General features: G+C 41.8%; 1 protein-coding gene across 5 annotated transcripts in view; it reads left to right on the top strand.

The window, feature by feature from the left end:
- The window catches only part of FRMPD1 (FERM and PDZ domain containing 1), a 146237-nt gene that overhangs the window by 104901 nt on the left and 26880 nt on the right, over positions 1–14456 (top strand). For 4 of the 5 annotated variants that reach the window (XM_063594010.1, XM_003805118.4, XM_057298711.2 and 1 more), the window contains 4 exons: positions 1824–1981; positions 2804–2906; positions 5746–5791; positions 13433–13540. In XM_063594010.1, the coding sequence (XP_063450080.1) occupies positions 1824–1981; positions 2804–2906; positions 5746–5791; positions 13433–13540 (415 nt within the window). The remainder of the gene's footprint in view (positions 1–1823; positions 1982–2803; positions 2907–5745; positions 5792–13432; positions 13541–14456) is intronic. The other variant, XM_055092027.1, reaches the window with a different exon arrangement.

Here is a 14456-nt window from a genome sequence, read left to right as displayed (position 1 = left end):
CCCTAAGTGCTGGGATTACAGGCATGAGGCACTGCACCTGTAATGTCAAATGTTGATTTTTGACTTTTAGTATAGAGTGTTATTTATTGCATTTAGAAAAACCTTTTTATAGCTCTAAATGTTTTTTTAAAAATCAGGAATAGGCTGGGTGCGGTGGCTCCTGCCTGTAATCCCAGCACTTTGGGTGGCTGAGAGGCAGATCACTTGAGCTCAGAAGATTGAGACCAGCCTGGACAACATGGGGAAACCCCATCCCTACTAAAAATACAAAAAATTAACCGGGTGTGGTAGCACGAGCCTGTAGTCCCAGCTACTCAAGAGGCTGAGGCATGAGAACTGCTTGAACCAGTGAGCTGAGATCATGCCACTGCACTCTAGCCTGAGTGACAGAGTAAGACCCTCTCTCTAAATAAATAAATAAATAAAAGAATGAAAAAAAAATCAGGAAGAGCTATGGGCTTTATTTAGTGTGAATTTTCAGTTTTCTGTTTCTTCCCTCTCATTAGGTCTCTCTGCTGCTCCAGCTCAGTATTACCTACATGCTGGCCTAGAAGAAAGACTCCCTCTGCTTCTAGGTTGTGTGGGCTGGGTCATCTATTCATACAGATCCTAAATTTGCTCTAAGTCAGGGCCTAGGGGGGATCCTTGGTGGATAGTGTACACGAGACTTTGGACTTGTGCTTGTCACTTACATTTTGGCTCTGTGAGACAGTTTTTCATATTTCCGGATCCTTGTTGAAACTGGAGATCATTATAAATGAGAGGGAGATGATTTTCAGATAAGTGAGGGCCTATTGCATTAGGCAGGGTTCCTGAAAGTGTTTGGTAAATGGATGAGAATAAATGATAGACCTTAACCGCAGAGCCCCAAGACAGCTGTTACTCCTTCACATTTCTGTTGTTTATAATGACAATAAACACCTCATCCCATCACTATTTGACCTTCCTCAGAAAGAACCACTGACTGTTAGAGGGAAAAATCATTTGCCACAGACGAATGACAAATAACTTGTGACTCGCTTTGTGGTTTCTCTCTTTGAGAGTTAGAAAATATTACTTTCCTGCTTTTAAGGAACATACATGTTTTAAAAGTTGATATAGAGGGAGTCCTTGCTATCCGAGATTTTATATTGGAAACCTTGCAGTTACAAAGCTTAAAGGGAAGCAAAATTCATCATAAAGAAACAAAGAAAAAAATCACCAAAGACAAAATCTTGCTATAAAATTATCCGTCATCAAACATCTGAACCTGACAACTCCTTGTTTCTGCTCACCGTCCATGTTTTTCCTCTCCTGTACCTCTGACTCCAGCAGTATGTCCTGCCTGGGATGCCCATCTGCCTGTTCTTCTGTCAGTCCGTCCATCCATCCATCCATCCATCCATCCATTCATTGATTCACTCAGCAGCAGTTATTGAATATTTTCTGTGTGCCAGGATCTGGGCTGTATAGGTATACCCTAGACATGTCTCAGAGTGCAGCTCAAATGCCACCTCTTCCAAGTACCAGATGCGTCCCTGATTCCCTATTCCCTGCCCTACAAAGGTGAAACTGCTCTCCCCCTTCTCTGTGTGTCCATAGCACTTCCTGGGCGCTTTCTAGATATTTAGCATTAGCTCATTAAGAATGCCTGGCAATACGACTTCTCTTTTAGAGGACAGTCCTAAGTTCTGCTAGTGGCGTTTGTGTCTTATTTGTCTCAAGAGGAGAATTGGTGTCTGCTCAGCTCTGCATCTTTCTCCATGATGCTTAGAGCTGACCCAGTTCGTGACCAACAACTGGAGTCTTCTCTTTCTCTTTTTTACATACTCCTTCTCTTCCAGGGCTAAAGTTGCTGCAGCTGATGGGCCCGCCAGGAACCCAACTCAGACCCTCATCCCTGTGCGACACACAGTAAAGATAGACAAAGACACCCTCCTCCAGGACTATGGATTTCACATTTCTGAGAGCCTTCCCCTTACAGTGGTGGCTGTCACAGCAGGTAGGGGATGACTGGGAAATGAGAAAGGAGTTTGGTTTCTTAAGGGGAAATAGCCCCAAATCTCCCCGATCTCTCTATCCTATGACAAAATGCAGAAAATCCTACCTGGGAAGTTAGAAAAGGCACACCTAATTCTGTCTTGGGCTTTGCACCTTACTTTGATGCTGGGAGGGAGGAAGCCTCAAGTGCACTTGCTGCTCCAAACCCCAGGCTCCCACTGGCCTTGGCTAGGGCGTTGCCCACCCTTGGCTCCCTGGCTGGTCTCAGGGGCAGTGAAAGTGTTTGGCTAAGCTAGCCCTCCTCTTTGAACCCCACACGCTCCTAGCTGGGGATACTTTCTGGTCAGACAGTAATAGAAACCACTGATTTGTTTTCATTTGAACCTTGTGAAATACAGGCTGTACCAGGATGGAGAGGAGCAGGTGGGGAAAGTCCAGTGCTTGTTTTCATAATTGAGGTGTGTTAATCTGGGATTCGTTAAAATGTATTGATTTCTATTTACAACACATACACACCAGAGTTTTTTAGAGATGAATGGAGTAGATTTACTGGCCAACTCTATTGATTTAGGTTTCTGCTAGTTTTCTTTCTCAGGACAGTCTTCTAACATCCCTGGAAGTTGGTGATAGATGATAGGTACATCATCCATGGTTTATAAACAGGAAAATTAAGATCCACATGAGCCCAAGCCTGACTGAAGGCGGGGGAGTGAGCCAGTGCCCCTGGGAACTGGATCAGGTTGCCATTTAACTGTGCCGCTATTACACATAGAGTCTGGCTCCTCCCGGCATGAGCACCAATTACTTATTTTCTGTCCAACAGGAGGCTCTGCTCACGGCAAGCTTTTCCCTGGTGATCAGATCCTCCAAATGAACAATGAGCCTGCTGAAGACCTTTCCTGGGAACGAGCAGTCGATATTCTCAGGTACTAAATGGTCTTCCATCATCTACAGAATTGCACAGATTATCAAAGAGCAAAGATGGGCAACAGGAATGGCATAACTGATCCCCTGATTTTAATAAGGCTAAGTCTCCTTTAAAGCAGCAAAAACAGCCTCGTTTTAGAGTTCCATCTATGAAAACGGCTTCTTGTTAGTGGCTGTCACAGTCCACTCTCTCTCACTTGCCTACAAAAGAGCTTGGGAGGCACAGAGTGCTGTATTTGTCAAAGCCCTGCTATGCCCAAGACACCGTGCTAAGCATGCAGGGAATGTAATGATCATAAATAACCCACAGGCCCTACCCTCTAAGGATTTATAGGCACATCGTAACATATGCCAAAGATTGAACTAAATTGATACCAAATCTGTTCTTCTTTATCCCTCTTGATATATCTTCTTAAATATAATTGCAGGTGCCTCTTGGTTGGCATATATGTAGTTTCATTGATGTAGCACCTCCAAACCTTCTGTCTGGTGTCATTGTGACTTATGAAAATGCCTTGCTTTTTACCTAGACAATGATTTCCTGAGACCAGGGCTCAGTGGATGCTCAGTTAGATGAGTGAATATGGTTAGCGCTGGGAATTGGCAACCCAGACTTTAAGACGGAGGAGTGCCATTGATAGGAGTGAAGAGGACAAGCAGACATTTTAAGGGCACATGAAGCTTTGGCTTTTAAATTTTTCACTCAACATTGTTCTAATGACTAGTATAAAGACAGACGAGAAGCAGAGGTAGATGAAAGCTAACTTGAAGATATATATATATATATAAAATTCAGTTTGTGCTTTTTCATGAATGGCTGATCTGGCTTTGGGGTGGTATTAATTGTTTTTTTTCCCTTTTTTTTTTGAGATGGGGACTTGCTGTGTTGCCTAGGCTGGTCTCAAACTCTTGGGCTCAAGTGGTCTTCCCATCCCAGCTACTCGGGTGGCTGAGGCAGGAGAATCGCTTGAACCCGGGAGGCAGAGGTTGCAGTGGGCCACGATCGTACCACTGCACTCCAGCCTGGGTGACAGAGTAAGACTCCATCTCAAAAAAAAAGAGAAAGAAAAAGAAAAGAAAAGCCGAGGAAATACACTGTAAATGCTGGTGAGTCCTCCAACTTGGGCAGAAGTTGTAGGCTGACAAAACAGAGAAGGGCCCAGAAATATTTCAGTTGTGTCTTTAATGCTGGGTAAAATTTGGTCCAAAAGATGGAGGTGAAGGGTGATTCAGGCAAAGAGGTAAACAGAAGCAACTGGGTGGGAAGTAGGGGCTGCTGAGCAGTTCAGTTTGCCTGGAGAAAAGTTTTAGGAAGTGAAGTCCAGATGATAGAAGGTCTTGAATGCCAACACAGCATGTTTCAGTGTGATTCTCCCCCTAGAAGGGCGAGCAGTTGAAGGCTTCTGAGCAGGGATGCATGACTTGAGGTGTGCTGTGCATCTGTACCCTCTGCTGTGTTTTGCATGTGAGAATCCCAGGATGCCTTACTTTTTTTAAGCTTAGTTCCCAGTGTCTAAAACCAGCATGTATTATTCAGTGTCACGTGTAAGAGGTAAAACACAAAGCAAAACAAAAAGATACAACAACAATGCCAAGAAAACATCTCAAATTCCTCCAAATAGCTATGAGGCCAGTATGTCCTTTTAGAGCACTTGCATTTGGGTTTATTGTGATTTATCTCAGAAAAGGCCTGTTCTCATTTAAAATGGAAAAGAGGAAGTCCCTAGACACTTAGACATCTTGGGTTGAGTTTATCCATTTGAGGAAATAACACACCAGCAGCAATTGGCCTAAATGTTCATATTGCAAGAAGTCAAATGAAATTATTTTGCCAACTGCTTCTCCATGGTAGCAGTGGCAAAGAGAAAGGAAAATATGATCGATTTTCTCTGTTCTGGCCGCTAATATAAAGTAGAGGTTAAGCAGTTATCTGCTTGATTTGATCACTTTTGAAATCTAAGAGATAATGCAAGACAAAGATGTCTACTATCTTGATTATATGATTGGGCTCATTACACTGACTTTGTGTGCCCAAACACCATAAACTCTTTGGCTTTTATCTGATAAACGTTATCCACAGACATTCATTCTATTTAGTGAAATGTTTAGCCTGAGTTTTATGAAATAGCAACCTGAGTTATCTGTGTTATTGCCATATTTTCTCCTAAAAATTTTTTTGGGGTTGGGCACGGTGGCTCACACCTGTAATCCCAGCACTTTGGGAGGCCGAGGTGGGCAGATCACCAGGTCAGGAGTTTGAGACCAGCCTGACCAACATGGTGAAATCCCATCTCTACTAAAAAATTAGCTGGGTGTGGTGGCGGGTGCCTGTAGTCCCAGCTACTTGGGAGGCTGAGGCAGAATTCTTTGAACCCGGGAGGCGGAGGTTGCAGCGAGCCAAGATTGCGCCATTGCATTCCAGCCTGGGCAACAGGGCAAGACTCCGTCTCACAAAAAAAAAAAAAAAAAAAAATTGGGGGACATAAATCTATCTGGTTGTCACTGGATGAGTTCTTCATTGTATAGGACTAAATTAAGGCTAAGTGCCTTAATGTTGTGGCTGTAGATATAGACTAGATGGTAGAGGTGAACTTACGAAGATTCCCTCCAGGTGGGAGGAGCTCTCTGGGTCAGCTTAAGTTCCTTTGCAGGTTGCTGCATTTCCCAATATCTTTCTCAGTTTTGCTGAGCCAAAAAAGCTAAGGCAAAGGAGGCTGCTTGATACTCATCCTGCCAGTTTTTTTGACCCTAACACACATGCTCACACATGTATGCATGCACGTGCATCCATCATGCAGAACGACTAAATGTTTTTGTCTTTATTCTTTCTTTTTTCAGGGAAGCAGAAGATTCTCTTTCAATCACAGTTGTTCGCTGCACGTCGGTAAATCTCTTTCTGTGTCCTGTGTGTTAGTTTCACCATTCTTGGCCCTAAGACCCTGTTCCCCCAGAGGATATCCCTCATAAAGTAAGCGGGGAAGGCAAAGGGTGGAGGGTGACAGCTGCCCGGCAGTGGGTGGCCAGTCAGTCCATGTTATCTGAAGACCTCCTCCATGCAAGTACTGTGGAGGAAACAGATATGGTGCAGGCCTCAAGAATTTATGGTCCAGCTGAGGAGATGGACCTATGGCTATGCACAGTAGGATGATGGTAAGGGCACCAGACTGGAGTTTCAAGACAGGTTTGAGTGGTATGACTTTGGGAAAATCATTTAGTTTCAGTTTTCACTTTTGTAAAATAGTCATGACAATAACTGCCTTGTCTGTTTAATGGGTTGTTAGAAGGACCAAATGAGATGTTGGATATGAAAGTATTTTATCAGTTCTGAGGCTCACCACACGGCAAGGTGTGGCATAGATGATGCACAGGGAGGAAGCGGCAATCCTAAACCACCACAGGCCGAGGAGCTCCTTATGTATTATTTAGGGAAAGTATATAATCAAATTTTCAAAGGAAAAACTACTAAGGAGATAGTTTTTCAAAAGTTGATAGAAAATTTTCATTGTGAGAAACTTTAATATGTACTTCTTAGCCTTGGCCACAAATAGACCAAAATAAAAAAAGAGGGGCATAGAGAATTTTAATAATGCATTTAATAATCTAATTTAATTGACCACATACCAGGCTACCAAGAAAACTCAATAAATTCCCCAAATGAAAAACTGTGCAGGTCCCTTTTTCCGAATATAATAAAATAGAAGCTAATAACTATTAAAAATTCAATTAAAAACCATTCAGCCATTTGGAAATAAAAATGTAATTTCCTAAGTAAAGATTGAGTCAAATAGAAAAAGAAAAACTATCATTATAGACTATTTAGAAAATAATTGAAAATTAAAACTGTACTTCTTTTATTTTTTCTTGAGACGGAGTCTCACTCCCGTCGTGCAGACTGGAGTGCAATGGTGTGATCTCAGTTCACTGCAACCTCCACCTCCTGGGTTCAAGTGATTCTCCTGCCTCAACTTCCCAAATAGCTGGGATTACAAGCACCCGCCACCATGCTGAGCTAATTTTTGTATTTTTAGTAGAGACAGGGTTTCGCCACATTGGCCAGGCTGGTCTTGAACTCCTGACCTCAGGTGATCCACCTGCCTCGGCTTCCCAAAGTGCTGGGATTACAGGCGTCATCCACCATGCCAAGCCAGAACTGTACTTCTTAAAACTAATTATGTGCAGTTGAAGCTATACTCAGAGTAAAATTCATGGCCTTGAGTGTTTTTATCATTTAATACAGAAGTAAATCAATTAAATATTCAGTGCAAGAAGTTAGAAGAAAAGATTAATAAAACAAACATAAAGCAGAATAAATTAATAAAAATTAAAATATAAATGATCATCTGGAAAACAGAAAGATTGTAATGTTGTTAAGTCCAAAAGCTATTTCTTTAAAGACAAAAGTTATATAAAATACAAAAACCTTAAGGGAAAGAGATATGGGAGTCTCATGTGGAGGAAACTAGACTATTACTGACATATATAAAAAAATAACATAAAAGGAGATACATACTATGCTCCTTGATGGGAAGACTAAGTATTATTAATATATCAGTTATTATATTAATATATGTACTTAATACAAATTCAAGCAAACTCTTACGGGACTTTCATTTGGATTTAACAAAGTATATCAAAGTGAGACTTATCTCAAGAAAACCTTTTTTAAAAAGGATAATGAGGATGGCCTTGATAGGCAGGTTTAAAAACGAACAAAGCTACAATTATTAAAACAGTATGATATTGGTGAAATGTTGAACATGTCAACATAATCAGATAAAAAGTTCAAGAGTAGATGCTGGTATAGGAACATAGTATGTGAGGCTGGGTGCAGTGGCTCATGCCTGTAATCCCAGCATTTTGGGAGGCTGAGGGTGGCGGATAGCTTGAGCTGAGGAGTTCAAGACCAGCCTGGGCAACATGGCAAAATCCCATCTCTACAAACACAAAAACAAAAACAAAATGATTATAGCTGGCAGGGGCTTAGGTGAGAGAATCGCTTGAGCCCAGGAAGTCGAGGCTGCAGTGAGCTGAGATCGCACCACTGCACTCCAGCCTGGGTGACAAGGTGAGACCATATATATATATATATATATAATGTATGTAGAGAGAGAGAGACCATATATATAGAGAGACCTATATATATATGACCATTTATATATAACTATATATAGTGTGCATGTGTATATATATATAGTTTGTGAAAAACATAGCATTCCAAATCTGTGGGAGAAAAGGCAATTATTCAAGAAATCAAACTTGGACATTTGTTTAAGTATTTGGAAAAAATACAGTCTCAACTCTAAAAATGCAAACAATATGGATGGATGTCTGTCTGGTCATAGGCTGTAGAAAGGCTGCCTACGCATTTAGGGCGTGGAAGGAAGCACAGTGGAACAAAGGTGATTTGATTACATGAAAATATAAACCTTCTGTGGTCCAAACACTTCATAAACTAGAAAGCAGAGAAATTGTTGTCTCCTCTCTGTATTTGACAAATGTTATCTTTTGTTTTTATTTCTTGGAAATAGAGTAGGAAAAAACCTACCTAATGAGGATGAAGATGTTTGCCATAAATATGTCAGACCAAGTATTTTAGGTATCGATAAATGGAAGTTCTTCTATTCTTAACAGAATTTGTCTATTAAATAATATGAAACCAATATGGAAACAGGGAAATCTAATCAGTATAAATGGTAGTGAAGGTGTTAGGTCCTTTTTGTTTAGCTGGTTATCATCTCATTGGAGAGTATCTTAATCTTAATCAGGCAGGTTTTTTCCTGATCTGTTTCCAAGAAATGAGCAAAAGAAAATACTTAATGTAGTGAGCAAGGGCAACAGCATAGAGCTGAATCCTTTAAATAATAAAAAGTATGGGAAGGTAAAAATTGGTATGTGTCCAGTACCACTCCTGAGATTCCTACAAGATTTCCAGGAAGAGAGGAACGTGCTCTGGAGGTCTCTCGGGGAGAACTGGCATTAGCCCAGTCTGTGGCCACCAGTGCCTCTGAGAAATGCCCTAAATATTGGCTAGCCTGCTCCTGGGCCTCTCACCAGAACTGCTCCGAAGAAGTTTATTTTATTTTATTTTATTTTGTTTTGTTTTATTTTATTTTATCTTATTTTATTTATTTTTGAGATGAAGTCTTGCTCTGTCACCCAGGCTGGAGTGCAGTGGCGTGATCTTGGCTCACTGCAACCTCCGCCTCCTGGGTTCAAGCAATTCTCCCACCTCAGTCCCCTGAGTAACTGGCATTACAGGCATGCACCACCACACCTGGCTAATTTTTATATTTTTTGGTAGAGGCAGGGTTTCACCATATTGGCCAGGCTGGTCTTGAACCCCTGACCTCAAGTGATCCGTCTGCCTCGGCCTCCCAAAGTGCTGGGATTACAGGTGTGAGTCACTGCGCCTGGCCCTGAAGAATTTTAAAAACATTGCAAAATGATCATATATGTCTTGCTTTAGCAAGGAGCCTCATTGTTGTCGTGGTAGATTCTTGGAGTCCTCAGATTACTTGAAATTGATTAGGAATGATAAAATCCACAGTTGCAACATTAATTACTGCTTCCCTAGAACGTAGAATTTTATGAAAAAAGTTCTGGTTTAAATTTGTAGATCTGTATTGTCTATATTCATTGTCTATAATACATTAATTATTTGTAATAATATTAATACCAGTATTTAATGTCTTATTTAATTTGCACCAAAAGGAAATGCTACGAGGAAGATACACTCATTATTCCCCTTTTACAGATGAGGATGCCATGGGCCTCACATGCCCATGGTCTCACATGCAGAAATCAGTGAAGCTGGGTTGCTTTCCAGGTAGACTCCGGAACCCACATTCCTTAGTGATATGCTGTTGTACCTCTGTAAACCCTGCTGCCTTCGTGAGTGACATTGTGTAGCCCAGGGCAGAGGGTATTGCCAAAAGATACAGGATGTTTTCCAACGTGTCCCTTTTCAGTGCCCTTTTAAACATTAACTCTTAGTTCAGCGAAAAACATGCACAAAGAGATTTTATCAGCTGAGGTCTGCTGCTTTCTGATGAATTAATTTAGAATCCAGAGAGAGCTTAGAAGTTCTAGAATAATGAGTAGCTCATATCCTTTGAATTGTCTCTTTAAAATATGAGATGGCTGAAGTGGGTGTAAGTAGGTGGTTTATAATATGTTCTAGATGCCAAGATATTCAGGGTAGCAGAGGTGATCTTCAGGTATAAAAGTACGGGAGCCACAGTGGGGCCTGTGTGTTGGGCATTTTCATGTCAGCATTTTTTTTTCCCAAAGCAGCCAGTTTCATGGTTGGGTGGTTCCAAATGTAAGAACGGCCCTTCTTCCCTGTGACTCCCACCAAGTAGTTCGGAGCAAGTCCACTTTGTATGAAATGGCAACGATTTGGAAGAGTGACCTTCTCTAGGCTAAACAACTGTGCCATTGACCATTCCTCATAGATGAGTTTTCCTGAATTTTCACTTCTCTGAGAGCTTTCGGGACAAAAGTCCAATTTTATGGTGACCCTCCCAAATAGTGGCACCCAGAAAGGAACACAGTTCCACCAATGACCAACCAGTGCTGAGTACCATGGGGAGTGGACATGCACCAAGAACGCTAGTAAAGCCCAAGATTGGGTTAACATTTTCGCAGGCTCAATCACACTGTCGGCTTGGGTGAAACTGGTGACCAACTAAATACTGAGCTGGTTTTCAAAGGAATAGCTTCCAAGCCACGCCCCTTCAGTTCCATGCTTGTGCAATTGAATTGAATTCTGTGCAATTGATTTTTTGGATGCTCAACACCACACTTCACATTAATCCCTGTCATGTTGCTTTTGCCCAGTGTTCTGGCATGCTGAGATTTTACAGTCAGGGAATTGTGGGGCTGAAAGGCTTATTTGTACAGTTGACAGCTGTAGTCATTTTCCAATGACTTCCTGTCAGGGAACCTCCTCTTCCTAAGTCTACTCCAGTTCCTTCAGTTTCCTGCCAGTTGATTTTCTTGAGCATGATCCAGCTCTGGGCCTAATTCTTCCAGGATTTATCTCCCGAAGGTGAGAGACAACAGTGTTTTCTTCCTGCAGATTCCTTTTCTCTCTGCATCTCTCCTCTGTTCTGCCCCTGATTTTTTATTCCTTTGAGTCTTTGGGGGGTTGGTGGTTGTACCTGTTGCTTTGACCACTCACTTTATCTTGTTCCCTGCAGCTCTTGACAGCCCAGCTCCTTATACCCTCTTATATTTGTTTTTAGTGATTTCCTGGCCTTTGACCCATAGCTATCTCTGGTCCTTAAGTTTCTCATGCACCCTCTTTTAGATTCCCAGTTCCTTGACCTTGCCCCCCAAATTCTTGCTGCCTGATATCTGATGACACCTTGCAGCTCTGTCCGTCACAGGTTTGGCAAGTTCACTCTCTGGGGCTTCAACCAAGGCATTGCTAAATATCACTGTTGAGGATTGAGACTAAGTTACTTAGTTAGAAATCAGGACTATTTTGATTATATATATCAACTAGTTTATGAATCCACCTAATGGCACTGCATCTGGCCTTTTCCACAGGGGGATTATAGGAGACCTTATCAAATGCTTTGCAAGAATGAAGGAATATTACTATATCCATAGAACCCTGGTCTACCAATATGGACTTCTCTCTTCAAAGGAAAAATGAACTTGATTGGCTCTGACTTGTTCTTGGTAACTCCATATTGGCTGTTAGTGATCACTGTCTAAAAGCTCTCTGACTATCTCTTATCTTGGATTTTGCCGAGAATATATATATATATATGTATGTGTGTGTGTGTATGTGTATATATATGTGTGTGTGTGTGTGTGTGTGTGTATATATATATTTTTTTTTTTGAGATGTAGTCTTCCTCTGTCATCCAGGCTGGAGTACAGTGGTGCAATGTCGGCTCACTGCAACCTCCACCTCCTGGATTCAAGCAATTCTCCTGCTTCAGCCCCCCGAGTAGCTAGGACTAAAGGCATGCACCACCACGCTCGGCTAATTTTTGTATTTTTAATAGAGATGGGGTTTCGCCATGTTGGCCAGGCTAGTCTCAAACTCCTGGCTTCAGGTGATCTGCCTGCCTCAGCCTCCCAAAGTGCTGGGATTACAGGCAGGAGCCACTGCACGCAGCCTGATTTTGCCAAGAATTAACGACAAACTAATCAATATGTGTTTTCCTAAATCCTCCATGTTCATTTTCCGGAAAACTTGATATTTGACCATCTTTAGTCTCCTAACATTTCTTCCATTCTCTGTTCCGTGGATGATACCAACTGTTACATATTATAGGTCCACAAGCCCCCTAGATTCAAGTGGTATGGGAGTCTTCAGCTCATTCGAAGCAATCTGATAGTCTTATCACTAATTTTGGGTTGGAACTTTTTCTTTCTCGTATTCCTCCTATCCCTTCTGTAATTTCTACAGGTGTACTTCTTCTCTGCAAACATTATTATTTCCCTGCTTTTCTACTGATTTTTTTTTGTTTTAAAGCAAATTATATATTTGAGATGTTGAGTCATAGTCATGAATCCTGTCATGCCAAGGTTCTAGTTACCCACGAGAATCACATTTATCTTTTTGCATTAAAATTTCAGGGCAACTTGTTCACTTCATGTACTTCATGGCTTCGGTCTGTTGGTGTTTGAGTCTATGAACACTGTTTCCAACAGTTTCCCTGATTGTTGTTATGTATCTCTTCTCCCATCTTCACAGAACGTGGCCCAGAGTTTCATCTTGGTACTTTTACACATGGAAACATTCTAGAGGCTGGTCTAAAAGACTGTCCACACCAAGGGAACATAGGCTGTTAGGCTGGAAAATAGTGTATCAGGATTTCATCCAGGAAGGTCACAGCCTGTTGGTCTAGAAGATCATGTAAGATGCTATTCAGCAAGTGTCACAAGTTGGCCTGATACAATCTAGTCCAAAGTCTTCACCATATACTCATACCAACCTGTGATGACTGTCTTTACTTCTTTGGGAAAAGAAGGTACCTTCCAAAAGATAAGAGCAAAGTGGAGCCAAGGGTAAGTCATAAGGGTCAGAGTTTCAGGGAACCCCGTCTAACTCCTATATTGTGTAGATGGGAAGACTCTGAAGGCCAGAGAGCGGCAAGGACTGGACCAAAGTCACACAGTTATTTTGTTGTGCTTTACACACGTACCTGGTTTTCTTTCATAAGAATTTGAGTTTGAGATAGTTCTCACAACTATTGAGCAGTAAAACATGAGTTGGAATTCAGGTAGTCCCATTCACAGGCCAGAACTCTTTGTCTTCATCGTATCACAGCTATTTTGCTGCCATGTTGAATGTCCAACTATTCTCAGGTACACGAGAACATTATCTGGCTTGGGATCCCTAGATTTGATGAAAATACCTATAATGGGATATCATCCTTTCCTGTGGGTTTAAATTGAATCTGCAACAGCTATCAAAGTTTCTGTTTTTAAGAAATGAGAAGATAGCTATACCTGGCTTTTATGAAAGCACTGTTCCAAAGTGCATCATGTTACTGTTTTTCAGGGAGTCCCTAAATCGTCCTTCCTGACCGAGGAGAAGAGAGCCAGACTGAAGACCAACCCCGTGAAGGTGCACTTTGCTGAAGAAGTGCTCATCAGTGGACACAGCCAGGTGTGTCACTAGTCAAGGGATTGAAATTACTCTTTATGGAGCTGGCGAGCTGCCTTCTGGCACATAACTCCCTGAACCTCTGGAATTCCACAGCACAGAGAGGGTGCAGAGGAAGTGCAGTGTGTTTGCAAGAGGCTTTGTGCGCCCTCCCAGTCAGATGCCTGTAGACCCTGGACTGGGATTGCTGGTGGGAGCTCTGGGCCATGGGTGGGGATTGGGAAGAAGAGCACTGGGTTTGGCCCTCTATTGTTCTGTGACTCCATTCTTCTGCCCATGAAATTTCGACAAATTCCAATAGTTAATTTCTCATTATGCATCTTCAAATTTATTATCCTCTCTGAAGGTGATCTATTGATAATGGTGCCGGTGGTGATGGGATTGCTTTTTATTTTTAAGAGTCCATCATCTACTGAACCTCTATTATGTGACCTAAACTTTGTGTGTACAGTCCTTAGACATCACAATACCCTGCAAGGGAGGTGTTTTAACAAAAGAGGAAGCAGAGGCCTAGAGAGATTAAGAGACTTAACCTCTAAGATCACATGGTGAGAAAATGCAGGAGCCCAGGTCCATGTGACTTTGGTTCTTTGGTTTTTCACTATGACGTGCTGTCTAGTCCTTTTTGATATGGAGGGACCCAGGGTTGGGGGTTCAGAAGACAAATTTGTAAAGGGAAAATGTTGGCTAGAGTTTGATTTTAATGTGGAGTGTTGGATAAAAGGCTCATTTATTCATAATTTATACATTTTCCCCCAGTAGTCTATAACTATTGCCATTCTGAATTTCTTAATATTAGACTTTGAAACTTTAAAGTTGAAACTTGTCCTTTTCTGGTCTTCTCACCATAGAGACCAGCAAAGGCCGGGGGAGTCACAGGGGGTGGGGGCTAAGGCCATTTTAACAAAGGATCCAGGTG

This window comes from Pan paniscus, chromosome 11 (assembly GCF_029289425.2).
Source record: "Pan paniscus chromosome 11, NHGRI_mPanPan1-v2.0_pri, whole genome shotgun sequence".
NCBI classification, from domain to species: domain Eukaryota; kingdom Metazoa; phylum Chordata; class Mammalia; order Primates; family Hominidae; genus Pan; species Pan paniscus.
The sequence above is the reverse complement of the archived record's forward strand: the minus strand, read 5'-3'. Positions and strand labels throughout refer to the sequence as shown.